General features: G+C 49.7%; 1 protein-coding gene across 1 annotated transcript in view; it reads right to left on the bottom strand.

Moving 5' to 3' along the window:
• Cog2 (conserved oligomeric Golgi complex subunit 2) overlaps nucleotides 1–27,989 on the bottom strand; it is a 197,298-nt gene that overhangs the window by 41,614 nt on the left and 127,695 nt on the right. Inside the window, 5 exon segments of the mRNA XM_045748023.2 lie at nucleotides 3,713–3,995; nucleotides 4,371–4,463; nucleotides 4,466–4,625; nucleotides 24,241–24,493; nucleotides 24,932–25,071. Of these exon segments, the coding sequence (XP_045603979.2) occupies nucleotides 3,713–3,995; nucleotides 4,371–4,463; nucleotides 4,466–4,625; nucleotides 24,241–24,493; nucleotides 24,932–25,071 (929 nt within the window).

The following is a 27,989-nucleotide window of genomic DNA, read 5'->3' as shown; positions in this document are numbered from 1 at the left end:
GTGAACAACCAACCTAGCGCATTGCAACAACCGAAACCTAGAATGCAACGCCTGTGCAGCCTGTACCCGAAGATCATCATCCATAGACTGGGTAAATTGAGTCACCAGCAAGCAACAATACTCACAGGACTCAGGGTCGAAAGTGTCACTGACCCAATAGTCTGCATGACGGAGGCAAAAACAGTGAGGGTCGCTCTGAGACAAGGGGACCGAACAACCCTCAAAGTCGCACGAAGAGAGGGGGGACCCCGGGGTCACATCCATCGGACCCACGCGTCCCCTAGGGGATTGCCAGGGTCCTGAGCGTTTACTTGAAGAGGACTTGTGCTCAGGTAAACCCAGGCAAGTTACTGCTAACAGGCACCCACTACTACCAAACTACCAAACAAACTGTCTAAAACTGAACCCCAGGGACGTGTACACTCACGGGACCAAGCAGGGAGCACCACCAAGTATCATGGTGAGGCCAAACACCAGTGGCAAATAGGGCAGAACCCCCCACCAAGGTAAAAACAAAACCCCTCAAGAGGACAACGTACCCCAAGGAACAGAGCCGGTCGCCGTGATAGGTGACAACCAACTGCACAGCACCCTGCGCCCCACCAGTGCGAAAACTGCCTCTTACTCTAAGGTGAACTAGAGGAGACAAAACCCCCAAGTACCCAAAGAGCAGCTGAAAAACTGAGCAGTAAAACGGACACACAGAGACAGACCCCGAGGAACTTGTGGAAGGTAACCCCAAGCTCCAAGGGCAGTACTTACAAGGCACCTAGGGAAGGGAACCCAAGGCGCATGCAGCCTGAGTACCGAGGAATAACTCCTGGCTCTCGCACTCCTGGAGTACAGCAGCCACACACAAGGCACAGCGCCGCAAAAAGACTGGAGCCAGAGCACACAACCGAGCCGATAGCATCAGCCTCAAGAACTGGGGTGTGAATCGCCGGCGCGGTAGGTCTGGGGCTGCCCATTCCCCCTCCCGAGGAGGAAGGGGGGGGGGGGGAGGGGGCTGTGCAGATAGCGACATGACGATGAATGACTTCATACTAGTTTGCTCACTTTTTGTTTGGGGAGTTCTATCCACTCATTCGGCTTTTGGTTGCAGTTTTCATCAGAACAGGGGTTTGTTTTGGGATGCCTACCTTTCTGGGTGCCTAACCCGGTTGATGGCAGACATAGAATGCTTCCAATTACACGGGGGTTTCTATAGGCCATTGCTTCCCTTGTTTCTCTAGAGGGGGCCAGGTTCTGGCTCGTGGTCCCTGGTAGGCCCATAAGAACTCCATACACATGACTGATGCCAAAGTCTGACATTAGCATATCATCCTAGTAAGCTCCAGGGAGCCATAGGGGCTCCCCCAGAAAAACCTTGAGAATTTGAAGAACTATACAATCAAGGAAGCCATCTATAACTGGGCCAAGGTGTGGAGTGAAGTAAAGGAATCGACTTTGCAAAATTCCTGGAAAAAACTCCTCACGTCTACGGTCAGAAATGAGGAGGATGAAGAAATGGATTTTGAAGGATTTACAGATGAAATCCATGGAATATTCAGAAATGCCGGCAAAAACTTAGAAAGACAGGATGTGGTTGATTGGCTTGAAAAATATGCCAATGGCCCAGGATATGGTGTGATGAGTGAAGACGAGATTCTCCAGTCTATTACTGGTGAGGTCGACATAGAGTTGGAGGATGAAGAAGGCAGTGAAGAACCAACACCAATGACCACAAAAATACAGTGTACTCATGACCTATGTTGACGGATTAATAAATTTTTCATCCAGTTGTGCTCATTCAGAAGTTGGAAACATGTATCAGTACTTGAGGCGAAATAAAGAGCTGATCATACAACTGGCCAGTGAAACAGAAGGCAAGCAACACTTGATTCTTTTATGGTACGAAAATCAAGCCAAGCGCCTTCAATCAGTGAGGTGTCAAAGGCAAGCCAAGCGCCTTCAACCAGTGAGGCGTCATAGGCAAGTCAAGCGCCTTCAACCAGTGAGGCATCACAGGCAAGCCAAGTGCCTTCAACCAGTGAGGAGTCACAGGCAAGCCAAGTGCCTTTAACCAGTGAGGAGTCACAGGCAAGCCAAGTGCCTTCAACCAGTGAGGCGTCACAGGCAAGCCAAGTGCCTTCAACCAGTGAGGCGTCACAGGCAAGCCAATTACCTTCAACCAGTGAGGCGACACAGGCAAACCAAGCGCCTTCAACCAGTGAGGCGTCACAGGCAAACCAAGCGCCTTCAACCAGTGAGGCGTCACAGGCAAGCCAAGCGCCTTCAACCAGTGAGGCGTCACAGGCAAGCCAAGCGCCTTCAACCAGTGAGGCATTACAGGCAAGCCAAGCGCCTTCAACCAGTGAGGCGTCAGAGGCAAGCCAAGCGCCTTCAACCAGTGAGGCGTCACAGGCAAGCCAAGCGCCTTCAACCAGTGAGGCGTCACAGGCAAGCCAAGCGCCTTCAACCAGTGAGGCATCTCAGGCAAGCCAAGCGCCTTCAACTAGTGAGGCATCTCAGGCAAGCCAAGCGCCTTCAACCAGTGAGGCATCTCAGGCAAGCCAAGCGCCTTCAACCAGTGAGGCATCTCAGGCAAGCCAAGCGCCTTCAACCAGTGAGGCATCTCAGGCAAGCCAAGCGCCTTCAACCAGTGAGGCATCTCAGGCAAGCCAAGCGCCTTCAACCAGTGAGGCATCTCAGGCAAGCCAAGCGCCTTCAACCAGTGAGGCATCTCAGGCAAGCCAAGCGCCTTCAACCAGTGAGGCATCTCAGGCAAGCCAAGCGCCTTCAACCAGTGAGGCGTCACAGGCAAGCCAAGCGCCTTCAACCAGTGAGGCATCTCAGGCAAGCCAAGCGCCTTCAATCAGTAAGGCATCTCAGGCAAGCCAAGCACCTTCAACCAGTGAGGCATCTCAGGCAAGCCAAGCGCCTTCAACCAGTGAGGCATCTCAGGCAAGCCAAGCGCCTTCAACCAGTGAGGCATCTCAGGCAAGCCAAGCGCCTTCAACCAGTAAGGCATCTCAGGCAAGCCAAGCACCTTCAACCAGTGAGGCATCTCAGGCAAGCCAAGCGCCTTCAACCAGTAAGGCATCTCAGGCAAGCCAAGCACCTTCAACCAGTGAGGCATCTCAGGCAAGCCAAGCGCCTTCAACCAGTAAGGCATCTCAGGCAAGCCAAGCACCTTCAACCAGTGAGGCATCTCAGGCAAGCCAAGCGCCTTCAACCAGTGAGGCGTCACAGGCAAGCCAAGCGCCTTCAACCAGTGAGGCATCTCAGGCAAGCCAAGCGCCTTCAACCAGTAAGGCATCTCAGGCAAGCCTAGCTCCCTCAACCAGTGAGGCATCAGCAGCTGGCAGTCAAAACTAACTTTACTTAATGAACTGTACAGTAATTCCAAGTGTTAATTTTAGTGTTGTGTTAGTATAGGTTACGTAAATTGTCAAGAATTCTTAACCGCAAGATGTGTGGCATCAATCAAGAAGACGAACAACAACAAGGTAGGTTGAGGTTTCTAGTTGAATATTTAATAATTATATGTGGCAAGGCAATTCAAATTATGCTGTTTGTAGTATAAAAATAGTTGGAAATGGTTAGATTTGGACTCAGAGGTGAAAAAGTACCATTATCCGGAACACGTGATTATTCGGCTGGGGGTCCTTCCCATATAGTCCGGATAATCGAGTGGAGACAGTATTAGAAATATTATTATTATGGAACTTACTGTTGGGACACTTCAGTGCACACCCGTGTCAGCCAATGAACTATCAGCTGAGAATCCACTTTTCCAGAGTTATCATTTGAAAATGTTGACAGTACTGAGGTTGCAGCTGCTATATATGGCTGGTGTGTTGTGGGAGGAGCTCTGTTGGTACGTCGATAAAGACGCGGTGTATCTGCTACTTGACGAAGTGATCCATTTGCAACTTCAATCAAATTCTGTATTATTACTTCACTAAGGGCAGTGATCAGATTTGATATTTTAATGCTTTGCTCATTTAGTTCAGCTGTAAGAACAAATAACAAAGTATTACACATAAGGACATGAAAATAGAGAATAAATATGAGTAAAGTATATAAATAAGAGGTGATTAAATAGAGAAGTGTGAAGTAAGTTGCTGTGAGGAAAGTGCAGGTAAAATGACTTGGGAAGGAAAAACAGCATCACACACAAGTGTTACATTGCAGTGTGCTGCATATTCTCCACTTCAATATTGACATTTCACAAATGATGTTATACCATTATTCTGTCTTTCTTTTTATACATTACTTGTGTCTGATTTTCATCTCTATCCTCTTAACTTTCTCAGCTGTGTTTGCTGAGAGTAATACTGTTGACAATTTATAAAGAATAAGTAAGTAAAGGATACTGAAAGGCTTACCTCTTATAAGAGACAATTTATCAGGTGGAAGGTGAGATACAAGTGGTTCAACTGACTGAGTGTACAAAGAAGGCAGTTTTTTGGCCATTTTTTAACATCATGAACTAAGCCCACTGCAGTGTCTCTGGTATAACTTGACTGTGTTTGTGATTTGTCTCCCGACTTGCTTGAAAATCTTTCTCCACTTGGATTCAGTGGCTCGCGTGTCTTCGTGAGGGTGGAGCTTTCCTTGGAGAGCTTTAATGGTGTTAATACCTAAAAGAAGAAAGAAATTATCAAAATCAAGTGCTATGCCAGCCCTTGCTTATAAAGAACTATTCAAGTTAGAGATAAAAACAAGGTACAGTACTTACAATATATATTACTGAAGACACCAACTTGCGAGCAGGACATGTAAGCTTACTTCCGTATAAATCTGTTTCACTAAGGAGTGTTCCCAACAACATTGATATAAGAAGGATCAATGGAAAACAAAAATTAAGTAATCACGGACACCTGGTCCTTCATCAATGTGTGTAACTGAGTAGCACTACAAACAATAAGGAGCAGGATCCCTTTTATTAAATAACCATGAGTTAACTTAGTATGGCTAAAAAACCAGCGTTGAATGTAATGAAACGCCATTTTCTGGGTGAGCCCCGGAGGCTCCCTGGAGCTTATCGGGCTAATGTGTGTTATGTTAGACCGGGACATTAGCTAAGGAGTTCAGACCTACCAGGGACCAGCGCCAGAACCTGGCCCCTTCAGAGAGGTTTCAGGGAGCAATGGCCCTGGAAAACCCCATATGGTTGGGGGTTTTCCTTATCTGCCATCGACCGGGGTTAGGCACCCAGAAAGGTAGGCGTAACAAAACAAACCCCACATGGTAAGAAACTACAACAAAAACCGAACAGAGAGGTAGAAAACTCCCTACAATCCCAAGGAAACAAGCAAACAAGCAAACATCACACTTTACTGCCGCGCCGATCGTCCGCGCAGCCCTCCCCACCCCGGGAGGGGGAGGGGGGAGCCCCGGACCTACCGCGCCGGCTGCCAAGCTCCAGTTCGGAAGCTAAGCTTCAACCAACGCGAAAAAACCGCCGACCGGTGGGAGGGAGGGTTTCCAGGGAGCCTCCGGGGCTCACCCAGAAAATGGCGTTTCATTACATTCAACGCTGGTTTTCTGTGGGGAGCCCCTACGGCTCCCTGGAGCTTCATACCCAAAGAGAAGGAAAAGAAAGGGCTAACCCGGGAGGCGGCCGCCACAAACTCTGCAACGCAAAGCCAAGACAACCGGTCGCAAACCTGCGACCTAAGGCAACAAGAACGCCCAAGAACAGACGCACATATGGATAGGCGGCCAAAAACCTGTGCGACCCACAATTCCCTGCGCCCGAAATGAGCCCGAGACGTCACCAACACAGCAGCAATTGCTGCAAACGTCTGAACAGCACGGGCGCAAAGACAGACCGCAGTAAGAAGGAAAACACTGCGGACGACCCGGGAAACCCGAGCCCTGAAAACAGGGAACGAAGGAACCGGATCAACCACAGCACATCCCCAGGCACGGTACGCCGGCAACAGCAAAAAGCACAACTGGACAACACAGGACGCACCCCCCGGCCAAACCAAACAAGTACCAATACCCCAAGAACCCCTCCGGAAAGCAGCCGTCTCGACCGTCGCCAGGACAGAGAAAGGCTGCACACCAATAAAGCTACCACCAGTACCAAAGAGGAGGAAACTGAAACCGAAGGGGCTACCACAAACTGAGGGGAAGAGAAGAAGGCACCCTGAACAAGGACCAGGATGGCTCAGGCGACTCATGAGCAGGCCGGAGGGGAAACAAAACGCGAGAAGACGTAATAACCGTCATACAGTCTCCAAGACGAAGCTCGCAGGTGGGACACCGTCAACAAAGCCACCTGAACACCATAGAGATGGCGATACCTGCGTCAAAATACCAGACGCGAAGAGCCAAAGAGAAGGCCGAACCAGTCACGGACAGGACCGATTCGGCCTGCTGAAAGAGGCGAAGCCTCAGGAAAAACGCCCCGGGTACGGACACCTATCAAGCAGCGTCTGAAAAGAAGGCCGGGCCGGCCACAGTGGAACCATAAGGACTGTTCTCGTGGGAATGGGCTGCAACTGAGCCAGAACCCGAAGCAACAGCTGGACCGGAAGAAGAGGTACAGGTACCCCCCACCTCGACCAGGCCTGCCGAAAGCCTCCACCGTGAAGTCCTCGCAGGTGGGAAGGGCGCCACAAAACGGGCGACGCCTAGACCACGCCGACCCGAAGACGTCCATGGCCAGGAGTCCATAAGCCCAACAGAGCCAACAAAACGAATCGGCGACGACTGGCCAACCCACGAAGAGGAATGAACCGAGACAGCTGTCCACCAGGACGCAGGACACACCCCGGACACGAACCACACGGTTAACCAAACCCCCTGTGGTTCCGGCAAGAACCACCAGAGAACAGTCCAAACAGAGCTGAATGGTAGAGTACCTAGTGACCCAAACCCTCCAAAGCACAAACCAGACAGCCATGAACACCTGAACCGGGCTGTGAGCCCGACGGACAGACAGACTCCATCAACCTCGGCCGACCTGGTGAGCACTGGTCACAAAGCCCCAGCCGAGAGACGACCCGTCCGTGAACACATCGAGCGAAGGCTCGGGGAGCCGCCAAGGCACGGAACCCCGAAAACCCCAAAGAGGAAGCTGGTGACGCAGCACCAACACCAGATCCCCAGAGGAACCCAAGGAATGCAAGAGGCGGAAGTGGAGTCTCCGTAGGAACCAACCGACGCCGGAGCCAAACCCGACTCCGCGGGCAGACAAGCACGCCGAAGTGCAAACTCCCGCACAACCGCCCAAGCAACCGCTGAGCAACCCGGGACCCCCTCCTGAACAGCCAAAGGCGGGACCACAGCCACAATAACACTTCTGGAGGGAAGACAATGAGGGGCCCAAGAGCCTGAAACAAGGCCCAGGTCCGAACCCGGGACGGAAACAGAAGGTAAAACCTCCAGATCACCAGGAAACCAAACCCAGCGATCTGGAAAGAACCATCCCCTGGCGAGCAGACAAGCGGACTGACTGGGAGCCCACTCCAGCCAGTCATCGAGGTAGGCCAGACACCGAATCTCAGACGCAGACAGGGCACTAAGATCCGGTAAAGATGCAAAGAGTATATGAAGTGCCCATTACAAAATAGGGAAGGCAATAAAAACAGCAAACCTGAAGCCCCACCACCAACCGTGCTAGCCCCAGAAAAACTGGAGAGGAACGTGCCAAGAAGTGACCTGGAGGTCCAGGGCCACCATCCATGCACCCGGCCCCAACAGAATCCGAACAGGAGACAACAGTCCTCCGAGGAGGGCAGAGGATCCAGGGCGCAGACTGAAGAAGTCCAGAAGAACTGCAGACGGGAAAAGCCCATGACTGCAAAGAGCAGACGGGAAGCCCAGAAGGATGGGGCGGATCGACCACCCCCCACGCACCCACGAAGAGGAAATGACGAAGCGCAGGGGAAGAAGCCCACCCCGCCAGCTCTGAACCCCCCCAAGGGGGAGAAGCTGTCCTCCGACGCCAGCAGAGGCCGGAAGACAACCCAAAGCGCCCACCAACAGCGGGACCAAGCGAGAGGCAACAGAGCAAGCTGCTCTCCCAGCGCCCAGTCAACAGAGAAGGGAACAGAACCCCTTCCGAAAGAAAAAGTACACTACCTAAGTCATGAGGAGAGACTACGGGAATTAAACCACACTTCGCTGGAAGATGAAGTGAGGGGAGACCTGATCACCACATTCAAGATACCCAAGGGAATCGACAGGGTTGATAAGGACAGGCTATGTAACACAAGGGGCACACGCACTAGGGGACACAGGTGGAAACTGAGTACCCAAAAGAGCCACAGATAATTATTATTTTTTTTTTTTTTTTTTAGTGTCAGAATGGTAACGGGAAAGCACTAGGAAGTAATGTGGTGACTCCACACACAAGTAACGAGACTGACCCCCATACAATGTCACATGTAGACATGATAGAGCCCAAGAGGCACAGGAACCAATACATCCTGTAACTACACTTAGGTAATTACCTGTTGATAAACGGTGGAGAGGCGGGACCAAGGAGCCAGAGCTCAACCCCCACAAGCACAACTAGGTGAGGACATATATTGTAAAAGTACAAGTCGCCGACTAGTGGGCAGAGAGCACTACGCCGGCCAGGCAAAGAAGGCACAAAACTGCATCAAAAGGCCCACCTCGACAGCAAAACCGCAAAGTCCCAGCACAACCACAACATGTGCCAAGACCCAAAAAGATCAGTCTGCAAGCCAGGAAGACCCCGGAACCCCAAAAGGCAGAACCGGGTCACACGAGGAAACAAAGTCCCCTGAACCCACAAAAGGAGGCCCAAGAGGAAGAAACCTCCAGAACGAAACCAAGGAACCCAAAGGAACCCAGAATCGAACCAGGGGGAGCCCAAACCACCACATTTGCCGGCGGAGAACACCACTGAAAGGCAAAGCACAGCCCCCAGCAGAACCCCCTGGGAAAACGGGCCCAACAGACCGAAAACCGAGGGACAAGGTGTGGGAGCAAGCATACCAACCAGGGGCACTGAGCCTAAACCCATAGGCTCAGACCCAAAATCAACACCCAAACGTTCCCAGAGGAACAGGCAACGGCAAGAAAACACCAGAAAAACAAAGAAACGACAACAGGAGAACAAAAACCCTGAAAAAAAATTGAAAACTCACCAGAGACGCTCGCTCGCACACCCAGACGCATGTAAACAAACCGCAACGCCGCCCTGGTGGCCACGACGGGAAACCGGCAGACGAAAATGACCGCCAGCAGGGGCTGTGACTGACGCTAAATACACAAAAACACGCCAGCAAATGTGGGAAGCTAGCAGACTGGATGGGCGAAAAACGTCGCCCAACAGCAGAAAAACCCTGGCAGGGGCAAACTGCCCCAGAACTGCTAGCAGGCATCCTCCACAGCCCTGAGAACCAACAACAGAGGCCGTCCTCCAAGCCCTCCGCCCTTAAAGAAAAGCAAGAGTCCATGGGAAAGGCAACAAGAAAGGGCCGCTGGTAAGACCCAGAAGCTTTGGCAGGAGGCACAGGCTCAAACCTCCGTCCCCAACCCGAACGGGGCAGCCCCCGAAAATCGCCCGAGTCTCTGCCGCAACTAAACCCCGTCCCGACCCTGAAACCCGCAGACGGTCCGGAGCTGGGAACATGGAGAGAAAGGGGCGAGCAGCACCTAACCAAACGGGGCGGCCATGGGGCATTCGAGTGGGAAACCAACCTAGCATGTTGCAGCAACCTGACCTAGCTTGCAACACGGATGCCGCCTGTACTCTGAACAGTAATAACATCAGGAGAGTACTGGAGAACAAGCAGAGAATCTCTCGCAAGACTCCGGGTCAAGGTGTCAGTGACCCAACAGGCAGCATGACGGAGGTAAAAATGGCGACTGTCACCCGGAGACATGGGAACAGCAACCAACGATCCCGTACAAGACGGGTTGGAACCCGGAAGACACATTCAATGGTCCCCCGAACCCAGACAGGGGTTTCCAGGGCCCGTAGGGTAACAACTATGGGAAGCCCGGGCAAGGTGTTGCTAACCGGTTAAGAAACCCAAACATAACAAGAGGGTAGATTATAGCACTGAAAACCCCTGAGACGTGTACAATCACGGGGGCCTAGCAGAGGGCCGCCAAACACTACCAGTGGAACTATAACCACCTTAGGCAGACCCCCACCAGGCATGAAAAATGAAAAACAAAAGAAAAACCCCGCAAAAGTACACCGTCTCCAGAGGCAACAGAAACCGGCCGCTGCTTAGGTGGCAGGCTGCGCAACACCTTGACGCCCTAACCAGCACAATACCAATCCCCACCCAGGGCCAAACAAGGGCCCAAGCCCCAGCTGGCCCCAAGGGCGAGGCAAATGTCGAGTAGCAAGAACCTCTACGGGAATGGTTCCCGAATGCCCCAGGGAAGATAACCCTGTTACGCAAGGGCAGTACTCACAGGGCGCTTAGGGAAGTCAGCCACTAAGCACATGCAGCCCCGGCACTGATGAAGTACTCCTGGCCACCGCACAACGCAACACACGGCAGTGAATGCCACACAAGGCAAACACCGCCTAGGAAACTGAGGCCAGAGAAGCGTCAATCCCGGTTGACATTAGCGAACGAACTGAAGCTTGGCAGCCAGCGCGGTAGGTCCGGGGCTCCCCCCTCCCCCTCCCGGGGTGGGGAGGGCTGCGTGGACGATCGGCTCGGCAGTAAAGTGTGATGTTTGCTTGTTTGCTAGTTTCCTTGGGATTGTAGGGAGTTTTCTACCTCTCTGTTCGGTTTTTGTTGTAGTTTCTTACCATGTGGGGTTTGTTTTGTTACGCCTACCTTTCTGGGTGCCTAACCCCGGTCGATGGCAGATACAGTGGTACCTCGGAATGCGATTGTCCCTGTATGTGAGGTTTTCGGAAGGCGAGCAGTACAGTATTTACTCCAAAAATTTGTCTCAGAAGGCGAGGGTTACTTCGGGACGCGAGTTTGTTGATACGCGTACAGGCCGACCTAGCGCGTGGTGGTTCGGCGATCGTCGCCCCTCCGCCCCGCCGCCCCTCAGTTTACCATTATCTCGCGCTCAGTGACTACCCCCACATCAATTCTTCTCGCGGATTTTCAGTGTTTTGTTGGATTTTTGGTGATTTGTCTATACAATTTGTTATTATATATCTCACCATGGGTCCCAAGAAAGTCAGTGGTAAGGATAAAGGCCAGAAAGCTCATGTGAGGATGACAATAGAGGAGAAACAAGAGATCATTCGGAAGCATGAGAACGGTACACATGTTGTTGAACTTTGTAGGCAGTACAACAAAGCCACATCAACAATATGCACTATACTTAAGAAGAAAAATAAGATTATGGGTGCTAAAGTGGCAAAAGGAGTAAGAACATTAACGGCACAAAGACCACAAATACTTGAAGAAGTGGAAAAGTTGTTATTAATTTGGATACACGACAAGGAGTTGAGGGGTGATAGTGTTTCGGAGGCCATTATTTGTGAGAAAGCCAGGGTGTTGCACGAAGACCTTCTAAAGAATACCCCTGCAACGAGTGATGCAGATAAGAAAGAGTTTAAGGCAAGCAGGGGCTGGTTTGAAAAATTTAGAAAGAGAAGTGGTATCCATAGTGTTACAAGGCATGGGGTTATGTGATGTGATTATGGAAGGGGACTCCCCTTCCAAACAGTAACTCCTCTCCTCCTCCCCCCTCCTCACCATCTTCCATACGCCTACAGCACTCGACAGCAAGGTAAGTAATAACTGGAACACAGTTTTGTAGGTTTATTTAGATGAATTAGGTAAATTAGGTATAAAAATTTAGTTTGATGTGGGGTTTTTGGGGTAGTCAGGAACGGATTAATTCATTTCCCTTTATTTCTTATGGGGAAATTAACTTCGGAATGCGAGTTTTCGGAAGGTGAGGCGTCTCCAGGAACGGATTAAACTCTTATTCTGAGGTATGCCTGTAAAGAAAACCCCCAACCATATGGGGTTTTCCAGGGCCATTGCTTCCTGAAACCTCTCTGAAGGGGCCAGGTTCTGGCGCTGGTCCGTGGTAGGTCTGAACTCCTTAGCTAATGTCCCGGTCTAACATAACATACATTAGCCCGATAAGCTCCAGGGAGCCGTAGGGGCTCCCCTCAGAAAAGCAAATGAATAATACCATTTTCAGTTCAGATGACATGAAGAAGGCATTGAGAAATATCATGTTTATTGGAGAATAAAGTGGTCTCCCCACTTTTTGGATTCTCAGGCTAGCTGAAAACATACAAATTTGGTTCTTGTCTTCAAGATACTAGCACACGTCAAGAAAATTTGTCTTCCCGATTAAATGGGAAGGTCTATGCAAATGTAAGTAAAAATTTTTATGTTTTCTACATACATATTGATGCACATAAAAAATGCAAGCATTTTTATCAAATTGATCTCTTAACCCTTAACCCTCAAACCGCGCATATCATATATAAATGATATCAGTGACAAAACCGAAACCGCGCACATCATTTATATATGATTTTGTGTCTAGCGCTATAATTTAAACGCCCCGCCTGGGATAGGGGCAGCTATAGTACAGCCACGACCGATAGTTGCCAGATGCCACCTAGAAAAAAATCCAGGCCAACATTCTTGGGTGTTACAGTGTCAGTATTGAGCAAGCCACCAAGGCTGGCGCACGCAGCACGAGCTCACAGCACCACTGTTCAGCTTGTGACCACAGCATCGCCTACAAATGCCATAATATATATGATACTGCTATTATTTAACAGTGATAGTATTACTGAAGCCCCCTGACTGTGATAAAACTGACTAGGATTCTGATAATAGCAGGATTGTGGTGATATTTAGCTCTGTGCTCCATGGAGGGAGGAGTAATGCTGTGGGAGGGAGGGTGGTGGCGTCGTCTTCTGACTGTGTGTGGCCACCACTTATTGACTGCACTCACCATACCAGCTTAGTGGTTCGCTATGGTGAACACAAATGTAGATACTTATATATAACGTGTGTATAGTGTGAGATAACAGCAAGAGGAGTAGGTTGGGAGCCGCCATTTTGGTGAGGGAGGAGCGTCGTCTGCACGACTTGGCATGTTGTTTACTGATGGCCACTATGGTCTTTGGGCACCATACCAGCTTATTTGTACAGGTATGGTGAATAAAACAGGTAGATACTTATACATAATGTGTGTATATAGCGTAATAACACCACAAACAATATTGTTGGAGGAGAAATATTAGTGTGTCTGGCCTTGAGGGCGGCCGCCGATCAGCTGACTGTGAGTAGCTACGTCTTTGTGCCTTTACTCACCATACAAGCTTAGATGTACAGTTATGGTGAACAAAACATGTAAATATGTATATATAACGTCTGTGTATAGTGAATAAATGGAAAAACAGTATTGTGGGAGGAGAATGAGGGTGAGTGAGGTGGTGTTGAGGGAGTGAGTGGCAGTGAGTGGCTCGCTGGTGTTTGGCGGTCACTCCTCGTTGCTTTTTGACTCACAAGACCAACTTAGTAGTTCGTTATGGTGAACAAACCATAAACATGTAGATACTTATATATAATCTGTGTATATAGTGTTACAACAGCAAAACTATTTGTTTATTGTTTTATGAACATAATAATTGAATCACTAATATGCACACCATAATTTTGAGTACAGCGATGGTTCACACATTTTATTATATAAATATACCACAATTCACTGTATGGAATAATATTACTGCAAAAAACTAAGAAAAAATCAATCAGAGACATTGAAATAATTAGGTAATAATATATTTGTGACAACTGCTGTCTGACAGCTCAAGCGGAGTAGACCTCGTCTGGCGAAGGCTCTGCCAACGCCCCTTTTTTGCCACACTTCCCTACCCTATTGCGGCTAAAATATGCCACCTACGATTTTTTTGTTATTTTTTCCGTGATCAGGGAACAAAAATCCAGCGTTGAATGTAATGAAACGCCATTTTCTGGGTGAATCCCAGCTATCCAGGCTGAATGGATATGTATAACTTTCTGCCATCAGTCAATGCATGGAGTTCTTGCCTACCGGGGACCACGAGCCAGACCCTGGCCCCCTCTAGAGAGGCGCGAGGAGCAATGGCCTATAGAGACCCCCCCCTTATGATTGGGAGCATTCTATGTCTGCCATCGACCGGGACAGGCACCCAGAAAGGTAGGTGCCCCAAAACAAACCCCTATTCTGGTAAACTATAGCGACCGAAGACTGAACAGGTGGACAGAACTCCCCAAACGAAAATTAGCCCTCATGACGTCATCATGTCACCGCGCCATCGTCTGTGCAACCCACCCCCCTCCCTGGGAGGGGGAAGGGGGGAGCCCCAGACCCCACCGTTGGCGACCCAACCATTAGTTCTTAGGCTGGATGTCAAAAACGCGAAAAACACCGCCGACCGGAGGGAGGGAGGGATGCCGGGGAGCCTCCGGGACTCACCCAGAAAATGCCGTTTCATTACATTCAAAGCTGGATTTCTGGGGGGAGCCCCTTCAGCTCCCCGGAGCTAACTACCCAAAGATAAGGAAAAACCAGGGACTTACCCGGGTGGCGGTCCGTCCTCACTCCTGAACGCGAAGGCGAGACAACTGGCTGCAACCGGCGAGCCAAAGCAACGCAGGCTCGACGAGGCCCAGGAACATTCACCAGGTAGTGAGCGGCCAGGACCCTGTTCGATCTCCAAAAACCCCGGGTCCAAATGTCCACCCAAGACATGTTGCCAAAGACAGCCGCCAAAGCAGCAAATTTACGAACGTCGTGGGCCCGGGAAAAAAACGCTGGCTGGCTACACTTAATAACCCTGCGGACAACCTGAGAGACCCGAGCCCGGGAACAGGGAAGAAGGGAAACCGGATCAACCCAGAGCGCATCCCCGGCAGGTAGTTTAGTTCATTTATTATGCACCCCATACCCATCTTGTGGGCGGTAGTGGAAAGGGTTACAGAGGCACATAATGGGCTCAGGGACTGAACCCCACAATTCATTTAGCTAAGCAAGTTACAATCTTGATGAGCTAGTTACAAAATTCAATATAAGTCATCACATCAACAATGGGTTCGAGTTCGACCTCAAGTACAGGTTCTAAATTAAGCAACTGACATATGTGGAGAGCTAGTGTCAAAATTTATATGTTTGTCCTGCACACCGCCCCCCAACCAGTGGGCAGCGTTGGATAGGTTACAATCACTTAGTTACTACCTACATTTAGCAAACTGGGGATATTTGGCTAAAATTTCAGGTAGCAGATCATTTTGAATGAAATATTGACACATCGCTGGAACATTAGTTATAGAATTGTCTCTAAATTCACGTATCTTTTTCGCACTCCATCACATAGTGACGGAGGGTGTGCGAATAATTTTGTTGACACAGTTTACATTTGGTCAGGTCTACATCAGCAGATAATTAGAATTCCCAGAGATACTTGTAACCGAGTCTAAGCCGAGCAGTAGTAACATCGACCCGGCAACAGAAGCCGTGGCGCGCAAATAACGGCGGAGAGCCGCAACCGGACACAACACATGATGCGTGTTTGTACAAAATGAAATCTTCAGAGAACCAGACACAATAAGAATTCCAGAGAACAACATAGAGCGGATAGAGGTGTCTAGAGATGAAGTGGAAAATATGCTAAAGGAGCTCAGTAAGAACAAAGCAGCTGGCCCAGATGGAGTTTCACCATGGGTTCTGAGAGAATGTGCATCTGAGCTCAGCATTCCACTTCACCTGATCTTTCAGGCATCCCTGTGTACAGGAATCGTAGCAGACGTGTGGAAACAGGCTAACATAGTTCCAATCTACAAAAGTGGCAGCAGGGAAGACCCCCTCAATTATAGACCTGTATCATTGACAAGTGTAATAGTGAAAGTATTGGAAAACTAATCAAAACTAAATGGGTAGAACACCTATAGAGAAATGATATAACATCAGACAGACAGTATGGTTTTCGATCTGGAAGATCCTGTGTATCGAATTTACTCAGTTTCTATGATCGAGCCACAGAGATATTACAGGAAAGAGATGGCTGGGTTGCCTGCATCTATCTGGACCTAAAAAAGGCTTTTGACAGAGTTCCACATAAGAGGTTGTTCTGGAAACTGGAAAATATTGGAGGGGTGACAGGTAAGCTTCTAACATGAATGAAAAATTTTCTGACTGATAGAAAAATGAGGGCAGTAATCGGAGGCAATGTATCGGAATGGAGAAATGTCACAAGTGGAGTACCACAGGGTTCAGTTCTTGCACCAGTGATGTTTATTGTCTACATAAATGATCTACCAGTTGGTATACAGAATTATATGAACATGTTTGCTGATGATGCTAAGATAATAGGAAGGATAAGAAATTTAGATGATTATCATGCCCTTCAAGAAGACCTGGACAAAATAAGTATATGGAGCACCACTTGGCAAATGGAATTTAATGTTAATAAATGTCATGTTATGGAATGTGGAATAGGAGAACATAGACCCCACACAACCTATATATTATGTGAGAAATCTTTAAAGAATTCTGATAAAGAAAGAGATCTAGGGGTGGTTTTTGACAGAAAACTATCACCTGAGGACCACATAAAGAATATTGTGCAAGGAGCCTATGCCATGCTTTCTAACTTCAGAATTGCATTTAAATACATGGATGGCGATATACTAAAGAAATTGTTCATGACTTTTGTTAGGCCAAAGCTAGAATATGCAGCTGTTGTGTGGTGCCCATATCATAAGAAGCACATCAACAAACTGGAAAAGGTGCAAAGACATGCTACTAAGTGGCTCCCAGAACTGAAGGGCAAGAGCTACGAGGAGAGGTTAGAAGCATTAAATATGCCAAAACTAGAAGACAGAAGAAAAAGAGGTGATATGATCACTACGTACAAAATAGTAACAGGAATTGATAAAATCGACAGGGAAGACTTCCTGAGACCTGGAACTTCAAGAACAAGAGGCCATAGATTTAAACTAGCTAAACACAGATGCCGAAGAAATATAAGAAAATTCACCTTCGCAAATAGAGTGGTAGACGGTTGGAACAAGTTAAGTGAGAAGGTGGTGGAGGCCAAGACCGTCAGTAGTTTCAAAGCGTTATATGACAAAGAGTGCTGGGAAGACGGGACACCACGAGCGTAGCTCTCATCCTGTAACTACACTTAGGTAATTACACTTAGGTAATTACAACCACAACATGTGCCAAGACCCAAAAAGATCAGTCTGCAAGCCAGAAAGACCCCAGAACTCTAGAAGGCAGAACTGGGTCACACGAGGAAACAAAGCCCCCTGAACCCACAAAGGGGGCCCAAGAGGAAGAAACCTCGGGAACAAAACCAAAGAACCCAAAGGAGCCCAGAATCGAACAAGGGGGGAGCCCAAACCACCACATTTACCGGCGGAGAACACCACAGAAAGGCAAAGCACAGCCCCCAGACAGAACCCCCAGGGAAACGGTCATAACAGACCGAAAACCGAGGGACAAGGTGTGGGAGCAAGCATAACAGCCAGGGACAGAGCCCAAACCCAAGGGCCCAGACCAAAACAGGCAAAAAGGGAAACCCGGTGTATAATCAACACCCAAACATTCCCAGAGGAACAGGAAATGGGCAGAAAACACCAAAAAAGCAAATAAACAACAACAGGAGAATAAAACCCCTGAAAAAAGGTGAAAACTCACCCAAGAAGCTCGCTCGCACACCCAGTCGCATGTAAACAAACCGCACCACCGCCCTGGTGGCCACGCCAGGAAACCGGCAGACAAAAATGGCCGCCAGACAGAGGGCTGCGACCGACGCTAAAGATACGAAAACACGCCAACAAAAGTGAGAAGCAAGCTGACTGGATGGGCGAAAAACTCCGGCCAAAAGCAGAAAACCCAGGCAGGGGCAAACTGCCCCAGAACTGCTAGCAGGCATCCCCCCCAGCCCCGGGAACCAGCAACAGAGGCCCAGGGTCAGAGCCGTCCTCCAAGCCCTCCGCCCTTAAAGAAAAGCAAGTGTCCATGGGAAAGGCAGCAAGAAAGGACCGCTGGTAAGACCCAGAAGCCTTGGCAGGAGGCACAGGCTCAAACCTCCGTCCCCAACCCGAACGGGGCAGCCCCCGAAAACCGCTCGAGTCTCTGTCGCAACTAAACCCCGCCCCGACCCCGAAACCCGCAGACGGTCCGGAGCCGGGAACATGGAGGGAAAGGGGCGAGCAGCACCTAACCAAACGGGGCGGCCACGGGGCATTCGAGTGGGAAACCAACCTAGCATGTTGCAGCAACCTAACCTAGCTTGCAACACGGATACCGCCTGTACTCTGAACAGTAATAACATCAGGAGAGTACTGGAGAACAAGCAGAGAATCACTCGCAAGACTCCGGGTCAAGGTGTCAGTGACCCAACAGGCAGCATGACGGAGGTAAAAATGGCGACTGTCACCCGGAGACAAGGGAACAGCAACCAACGATCCCGTTCAAGACGGGTTGGAACCCGGAAGACACATTCAATGGTCCCCCGAGCCCAGACAGGGGTTTCCAGGGCCCGTAGGGTAACAACTACGGGAAGCCCGGGCAAGGTGTTGCTAACCGGTTAAAAAACCCAAACATAACAAGAGGGTAGATTATAGCACTGAAAACCCCTGAGACGTGTACAAGCACGGGGGCCTAGCAGAGGGCCGCCAAACACTACCAGTGGAACTATAATCACCTTAGGCAGACCCCCACCAGGCAAGAAAATGAAAAACAAAAGAAAAACCCCGCAAAAGTACACCGTCTCCAGAGGCAACAGAAACCGGCCGCCGCTTAGGTGGCAGGCTGCGCAACACCTTGACGCCCTAACCAGCACAATACCAATCCCTACCCAGGGCCAAACAAGGGCCCCAAGCCCCAACTGGCCCCAAGGGCGAGGCAAATGCCGAGCAGCAAGAACCTCTACGGGAATGGTTCCCGAATGCCCCAGGGAAGATAACCCTGTTACACAAGGGCAGTACTCACAGGGCGCTTAGGGAAGTCAGCCACTAAGCACATGCAGCCCCGGCACTGATGAAGTACTCCTGGCCACCGCACACCACAACACACGGCAGTGAATGCCACACAAGGCAAACACCGCCTAGGAAACTGAGGCCAGAGAAGCGTCAATCCCGGTTGACATTAGCGAACGAACTGGAGCTTGGCAGCCGGCGCGGTAGGTCCGGGGCTCCCCCCTCCCCCTCCCGGGGTGGGGAGGGCTGCGCGGACGATCGGCGCAGCAGTAAAGTGTGATGTTTGCTTGTTTGCTTGTTTCCTTGGGATTGTAGGGAGTTTTCTACCTCTCTGTTCGGTTTTTGTTGTAGTTTCTTACCATGTGGGGTTTGTTTTGTTACGCCTACCTTTCTGGGTGCCTAACCCCGGTCGATGGCAGATAAGGAAAACCCCCAACCATATGGGGTTTTCCAGGGCCATTGCTCCCTGAAACCTCTCTGAAGGGGCCAGGTTCTGGCGCTGGTCCCTGGTAGGTCTGAACTCCTTAGCTAATGTCCCGGTCTAACATAACATACATTAGCCTGATAAGCTCCAGGGAGCCGTAGGGGCTCCCCACAGAAAGAATGCTAGGAAACTTCATACTGTCGTCGAGACGAAGCTCTCAGGTGGGACACCATCAACGAAGCCACCTGATCACCATAGAATTGGTGATACACCCGCGTCAAAAAGACCAGACGCAAAGAGCAGAGAAGGTTGAACCAGCTCTGTATCGGACCGGGCCGACTTGCTGAAAGAGGCGGAGCTGCGGGAAACATCCCGGGTTTTGGCACCGAGCCAATAGCACCGGAAACCAAGGCTGGGCTGGCCACCAAGGGGCCACAAGGACTACTCTCCCTGGGAATGTCTCCAACCGAACCAGAAACCGAAGCAACAGCTGGACCGGAGTAAAGAGGTACAGGTAACCCCACCTCAACCAGTCCTGCCGAAAGGCATCCACCGCGAATGCCTCGTAGTCGGGGAAGGGCGTCACATAGATTGGGAGACGCCGAGACCTTGCCGACGCGAAGAGGTCCCAATCTGGGAGACTGTACGTCTGGCAGATCCAACGAAATGAGTCATCGTCGACCGTCCACTCCGTGGACAGTTGATGGAAGCGAGACAGACCGTCCGCCAGAACGTTGGACACTCCCCGGACATGAACCGCACGGAGAGCCAACCCAAAAGAGCCAAGGACTAAAGAGACCCCTGCAGTTCAGGCAATGAACCACTGGAGAACATTTCGAATGGAGGTGAATGGTCGATCCCTGAGCGACCCGAACCCTCCGAAGCGCGAACCAGACTGCCGTGAACTCCCAAATCGTGCTGTGAGCCCAACGGAAGGACAGACCCCACCGTCCCTGGCCTGCCTGGTGAGCACTGGTCACAAAGCCCCAGCCGAGAGACGACGCGTCCGTGAACACATTGCGTGAGGGCTTGGGAAGGCGCCAAGTCACCGAACACCGAAAACCCCGAAGAGGAAGCCGGTGACACAGCAACCGACACAAGGCCCTTGGAGGACAAACCCAACGATCGCGAGAGAGGCAGAAGGGACGTCCCCGAAGGAACTAAAACAAACACCGAAGCCAAACCCGACCAGGCAGGTAGACTAGCACGGTGAAGTTCAGACTCCCGCACAACCGCTCGAGCAACCGCCGAGTGACCCGGGACCCCCTCAGAAACAGCTGACGGTGTTCCCGCAGCTGCTGCAATGCCTTTGGAAGGAGAGACAAGGAAGCGGTCCGAGAATCTCAAACAAGACCCAGCCAGGTCCGAACCTGGGACGGAACCAGATGGGACATCCTCCAGTTCACCAGGAACCCGAACCTTACGAGCTGGGAAAGAACCATATCCCTGGCGAGCAGACAAGCTGACCAACTGGGAGCCCACACAAGCCAGTCGTCGAGGTAGGCCAAAACCCGAATCCCTTGAAGACGCAGACGGGTCACCACAACCCGGGTCAGACCCGTGAAAACGCAAGGTGCCAGATTCAAGCCAAAAGGTAGGCATCGAAAACGGTAAGCGTGACGCCCCAACACGAAACCTAACCAGTCCCTGAACCCTAGATGAATAGGAATGTGCCAATAGGTGTCCTTGAGGTCCAGGAACACCATCCAGGCACCCGGCTTCAACAGAAGCCGGACCTGAGACAGAGTACTCATCCGAAAGGAGGGGCAAGGAATCCAAGGGTTCAGACGGTACAAGTCCAGAATGAAGCTCAGATCTGCACAGTCCCGTTTCAGCACTGGAAACAGACGGGACACCCACCTGAGGGACGTAGTCGTTTCGACCATGCCCAAGCGCACCCACTCCAAGACGACTTGACAAAGTGCAGGAGAAGAAACCTGCCCTGTTAGCCCTGAACCACCCAAAGGAGGACGAGTCTCATTACCAACTAAACCCTGTGTCGAGGCCGAAACCCTCATGACGTTTTGGAGCCGGACACAGGGGTGAGATGCAGGAAGAACCACAGGGAAAGAACCAGGGGGCGCGGCAGGAGTCAAAGCCGAAGTGACTAACGCCTCCAGGTCAGGGTCCCTAAAACCAAAACGGGGCAGCCTCAGGGCATCCGGGTGGGAAACCAACCTAGCGCGTTGCAGTAACCTTAACCAAACATGCAACACTGATGCTGCCTGTACCCTAACAGGAACATCCTCAGAGTAAAACTGGAGCATAAGCAGAGAACACGACTCGCAAGACTCCGGGTCAAAGGTGTCATTGACCCAACAGGCAGCATGACGGAGGCAAAACAGGTGACTGTCACCCTGAGACAAGGGCACACTGCAACCTTCAAACCCGCACAAGGCAGGCTGGAACTCGGGAGACGCATCCATGGGTCCACCGAGCCCCGACAGGGGTTTCCAGGGCCCGTAGGGTAACAACTATGGGAAGCCCGGGCAAGGTGTTGCTAACCGGTTAAGAAACCCAAACAAAACAAGGGGTAGATGATTATACTGAAAACCCCTGGGACGTGTTCAAGCACAGGGGCCTAGCAGAGGGCCACCAAAACAATATCAGGGAAACTATAGACCCACGAGGCAGAACCTCCACCAGGCAAACAAAAACAAAACAAAAGAAAAACCTCGCAAAAGTACACCGTCCCCAAAGGCAACAGGAACTGGTCACCGCTTAGGTGGCAGGCCGCGCAACAACTTGACGCCCTAACCAACACAACACCACTTCCTACCCAAGGCCAAACAATGGCCCCAAGCCCCAGCTGGCCCCAAGGGTGACGCAAATGCCAAGCATCAAGGACCCTTACAGGAGCAGTTCCCGAACGCCCCCAGGGGCAGTACTCACAGGGCACCTAGGGAAGGAAGCCCCTAAGTGCATGCAGCTTCGGCACTGATGAGGTACTCCTGGCCACCGCACAAAGACAGCAGAGAATGCCACATGAAGTAAACACCACCCAGGAATTTGAAACCAAAGAAGCGTCTATCTCGGTTGACACTAGCTTATGAACTGAAGGCAGCCGGTGCGGTGAGGTCCGGGGCCCCCCCCTCCTGGGGAGGGGAGGGCTGCACGGACGACCAGCACGGCAGTAAATTGATTGTTTGATTGTTTCCTTGGGATTGTAGGGAGTTTCTACCCCTCTGTTCGGGTTTTTTGTTGTAGTTTCTTACCATGTGGGGTTTGTTTTGTTATGCCTACCTTTCTGGGTGCCTAACCCCGGTCGATGGCAGATAAGGAAAACCCCCCAACCATAATGGGGTTTTCCAGGGCCATTGCTCCCTGAAACCTCTCTGAAGGGGCCAGGTTCTGGCACTGGTCCCTGGTAGGTCTGAACTCCATAGCTAATGTCCCTGTCTAACATAACATACATTAGCCCGATAAACTCCAGGGAGCCGTAGGGACTTCCCACAGAAAAGGAAGCACCCCCGGTCTGACCAACCAAGTAGTAACCGAAGGACCCCTCCGGAAAGCAGCAGACCCAAACATCACCCGAAAAGGAGACTCCATCAAACGAACAACCTATCACGAGGACTTGTGAACCACTTGTGTTACACCCCGTGTGCCCACATTTGCCCACACTTGCCATCACCACCCTTTGTGAGGTCGTCACCTGCCACCCAGTTGTTTAAACGGGATGCCCAGTGCCCGTATAATACGTCGCATCAACCACCTAATTTCACCCCACGTGTCTCGCATGTTAACTATATAATGGGGGCCAGCCTTTAACCTCACTTACTGGTTAAATGCTGGTCGTTATTAAGTAATCCTACAGACCAGAGTTCTGTGGTGTAACCTTCAGTACAACTCCTCGAGAACTAAAACGTTCGATTGTTTAGATATCACGCCCTGAGGACACCGTACCCTTCTATGCTACACTGCAAACCTCTGAGACGCCGCCACCACCTGCCACCCACCCACCCACCCACCCACTGGGTAATTCCCCCAATTGACGGTGAAGCAGGATACTGTCAATTAGGCATATCTGCTTGATACCTGTTTGATAGGGTTCTGGGAGTTCTTCTACTCCCCAAGCCCGGCCCAAGGCCAGGTTTTACTTGTGAGAGCTTGAGCCACCACACCACTCCCTCCCTTCTTGGTGGGAAGGGAGGGAGTGGTGTGGTGGTGTACAGCGAGTGTTAGGCTACTGATCCAGCCAAACACCCGATTTTACGGCTCCTATGGACATTTGGGCCAGATATTGAGATAACTTTATCCGGTCACGATTTTGGCCATATAAGGGCATTTTCCCCACATGTTTTGGCCTACTACAAGCTACTTCAGATATCTTATTTTTACTAGTTTCAGCTCTGGGATCAAACCCAACGGCTCAAAGCACTAAATACAAATTTTGGTGCGAGAACCTATTTGCTACCCTCTAGATTGCTTATGCAGTTGAGGAGCTAACAACCTAGTGATTGGAGGACCAAGTAATTGGACTTCGGCATTTGCTCTCGCTTTCTCTAGTTAAGGGAACAATTATCACATCTGACTCCAACGTGAGGAAGGTGTGTGTGCTTGCTAAAAGAAATATTATCACATCCATCAACAATGATCGTCAAAATAGCAAGTAGATCAGGACTTCTCGTATTCATGAGTACAAACAAAATACAGTACTGTTCTGTCAAATTTATGCTATGAACTTATCAAATTTTCTCCAAAGATTTTAAGGACACTTATATGAACACAACAGGTTAACCGACGGGTCTCAGCCCCCGAGGGGTTTTCCCCTTGCATTGCCTAGCGAGCCAAAGGGTTAAAAATTGTTCATGCTTTCTACATTAATAATTATTGGTACCAGTACATAAATTGTAAACTTATAACTAGAATGGACATTTTCTTATTACCATATATATGTGCTATACATACTTTCAATTTTAATTGGTCTGTTGTAGCAAAGATCCAGGTACGGTAGCGTGAGAGGACAAGCAATGTGAGCTTCCAAAATCGATGAAGGAGTGGTGGAAGGAACACATCTGGTGAGAAACATTTTAAAAGGCTCTCCCATACAGTTTGAGAAGACACAAACATGAAGTCTCCACTGGTGTTAAATGCCATTTGTGCAAGACCATCAGCTTCATGACTTAAACTGCATTCTACTACTTGTCCAATTTCTTGATACCTGTAATGAATTTTCTCTCATATTAAATATACTCTACAGAGATGTCACTTTTCTTTTCTCTGTAGAAACTGAACCAGTGATAAATTAATATTATTGATATTATGGTATGAAACCTTTTTTCTATAAGCATTGATGTATCTAGAATATGTAATAAAAAATATATTCAATGATTGTATAATACTTTTATCCTACAAGTGGTGTACAAATTCAATTTCTAAATGTATATAGAACAATAACGAGATTTATGAGGCAATTTCAAGAAATTATTATAAAATAGTTAAAGTCCTTGTCTTCAGGTAAATAATCTAATGTATTTGTTCATGGTACAGTGTTGATAGTTGTAAAGGTTTTTGGGAGTATCCAGTGGGAATGTGTTCATTCTGGCTGACTCTAGGATATATGATGCCCATTTTAAGGTTGTAAAGCAGTACAACTCACCTTATTTGGAAGTACACTGGCAGGTTCCAATGTTCCATAAAACTCTTGTATTCAATCATTTCACGAAAAGCCATTATCTTGGCCTTTGAGCCAAGCAGTTTTTCAAAGGACTCTATGAATTCTGTTGTTTCAAGATATCTCTGTTTAAAAGAAAATAAATCTAGTGTTGAATGTAATTTAAATGGCCTTGTCTAGTAAACTCCCCACTAGTTCCCATTGCTGGTATTGTAAGCCTTAAGATCATACCAGGTTGTAAGAGATGTAGCTTCCTTCCTGAAGGTATTTATTTAATTGACTGAAACTCAATAACAAAGTGAAGCACTGAAGGAAGAGGATGTTGAAGTGAATTCCATCAACAACTTTACAAAGTAGTATGATTAATATGATTTAATATATTAATTAATATAATTTATTAATGTTGATATGATAAAACCAGCATTGAATGTAATGAAATGCAATTTTCTGGACGATCCCAGGACGCTGAAGCTATCCAGACTGATATGTGCTATATTAATATCAGCTTCCTGAAGCTCTCTAACCACAGAGAAGTACACTGTAAAAATAGGGACTTACCTGGGAGGCTGCAGCACCGCATGTCTCAAGATGAAGAAGACACAACAGGCCGCGAACCACGTCCCAAAGCAGAACAAGACCTCAGAGGGCCTGGAACATTGACAAGATAACGGGCAGCCAGGACCCTGTTCGATTTCCATAACTCCCCCATGCCCAAATGTCAACTCAAGACATATTCCCAAATAAAGCAGCGAGAGCAGCATATTTCCTCACATCATGGGCACGAGGGTAGAACAGAGGTTGGCTAGATTTGATAATCCTGCAGACAACCTGAGAGACACAAGCCCTGGAACAGGGAACCAGTGAAACTAAATCAACCCAGAGCACGTCCACTGTCACTGAACAAGTGGCCCACAGGTAGTGATGTAAAGCAGCAACCTGACACATAACATGATACACCCCCAGCCTAACCAACCAAGCATGAACAACCCATGGACCCCCTCCAGAAGCCAGTCATTTCATTCTTTGCCAGAAAAGGAGGAGAAGCCTGCAAACGAACAAAACGAACCCGAGGACCAAAGGAGCAGAATCCCTTGCACCAGAGAAAAGCATAAAGCTCCCCCAAAGGCTAAAGCCAACAAATACAAAGCTTTCATACAACAATCATGGACCAAAGGGGTCACAACAAACTGAGGAGAGGAGAGAAACAAGAGCACCCGGTCCAAATACCAAGAAGGCTCAGACAGCGCATGAGCAGACTTGAGGTAAAAAAATGCATGAGAGCTTACAGACAAGAGCAGAAGTGACATCCACCCCGAACGCAAGCTGTAGCGCCAATGCTGCACGAAAAGAAGTGGCAGTATTGGCCCCTCACCCAATGCCCCCACATCCTCTGAAAGTCAGTCCAAGGACAGCTCCAGAAGGCTAAAGAAGCACAAGACCGAGGCCAAATGACTGCAAGCTTGATGATCATCCGCCATCAAAAATCCCGAAAGAGTGGGAACCTAAGCATGAAATTGCAGCAAACCCACCTCACGACAGAGCGCAGGAACGAAAAGGCACTCACTGAGGAACTCCATTGAGCTCCCAAGAATACCTACAACATCAAGGTAACCTCCCTCCACTCAAGTGTGCGGGTATGACAAAACTTGTGCCAAGCTCCAAGTGAAAAGAAAGGGCAGTATGCCAGCCAAGAAGACTCCAGAACCTCATAACGCATCCAATACAGGGAAGAAGAAGAACCAAAATCAAACGAAGCCGGATCGTTTGACTTCATATCGGGTTATTATAGAGGTGTAACCCGGGTCTTACAAGAGGTAAGCACCCAGAGCCTCCCGAACCTCCGCAGGGGAAATCTGAAAGGCAGAGAACCTCTGGAAGGATGAATCCGAAGAACCCAAAGGTACCAGGAAACGAACCCAGGAAAAGCTGCACCCAACTCAAATTCATACAGGGGCCTTGATGCTCCAAAAGCATCAAGGCCCAAGCAGGGTCAAAAGGAGCCCACTCGCTCCAAGCAGACTCCCCCCGCTCACTGAGAACCCAAGACACAAGCCCCGGGGCAGAACCATCATCCATGCCCACCACCCCTGAAGAGAAGGCGAAGTTTAGGGCAAAGATGGGGGGTCTGCCGGGTCGACCCTGAAGCCTTGGCGGGATAATCGGGCTCAACCCGATTCAGGTAATCCATACCCAAATCGGAAGGGGCATTTCCCAAAACCACCCGAGTTTCTTCCCGAGCTAAACACCGCCCCAACTCAGAAACCCTCAGACGCTTTGGAGCCGGCAGCAGAGGAGGGAGGAGCAAGAAGGAAAGACCCACACCCACCCAGGAAGAAAGTGGCCGCGCGGACAAAACCAAATTCGATGCGACTAACGCCCCCAAATCTTGGTTCCTAAAACCCAAACGGGGAAACTCCAGGACTTCCAACTGGGCTTGTTGCAACAAAGTATACCTAGCATGCATTGCAGCCGTCGCCTGATCCCTAAGATTTTCAGTCAAAGGATGGGTAAACTGCAGCACAAGCACGGAACAAGTCCTGAAAATCTCCGGGACAAGGGTGTCACTGTCCCAACAGGCTGTACACATGATTGTCACTCCTGAAACGGGCAACGAATAACCTTCAACCTCACACAAGGCTCGGAGAACTCGGAAGACACGCTTATGGTGACCCCAAGCCCCAAGGGGTTTTCTAAGGCCCACAGGGGAAGTAACCCTATGGCAAACCCAGGCGCTGGGTTAGCAAAGCCGGTTGAACCCTGTCTAATACCAGGCAAACTGATCTTCAGTAGCAGTTGTGAAATCTCGTGGGCACTATAGGACAACCAAACACAACCTAGGCCACACCTAATGGGAAGCTAGGCAGACCTCCTTCAGCCAAACAAGAAATAAAGCACCCAAATCTCACAAACAAGCAAACTGGGAGCCAGAGAGAATCATGGCTGTCACATATATGCAGGCTGCGCCAACCAGTGTGCCCCACCCAGCAACAATCACTCCCTACCCAGGGCAAGACGGAAATCCCCACAACCCTCGCCCAACCCC

This window comes from Procambarus clarkii, chromosome 24 (assembly GCF_040958095.1).
Source record: "Procambarus clarkii isolate CNS0578487 chromosome 24, FALCON_Pclarkii_2.0, whole genome shotgun sequence".
Lineage (NCBI taxonomy): Eukaryota > Metazoa > Arthropoda > Malacostraca > Decapoda > Cambaridae > Procambarus > Procambarus clarkii.
The sequence above is the reverse complement of the archived record's forward strand: the minus strand, read 5'-3'. Positions and strand labels throughout refer to the sequence as shown.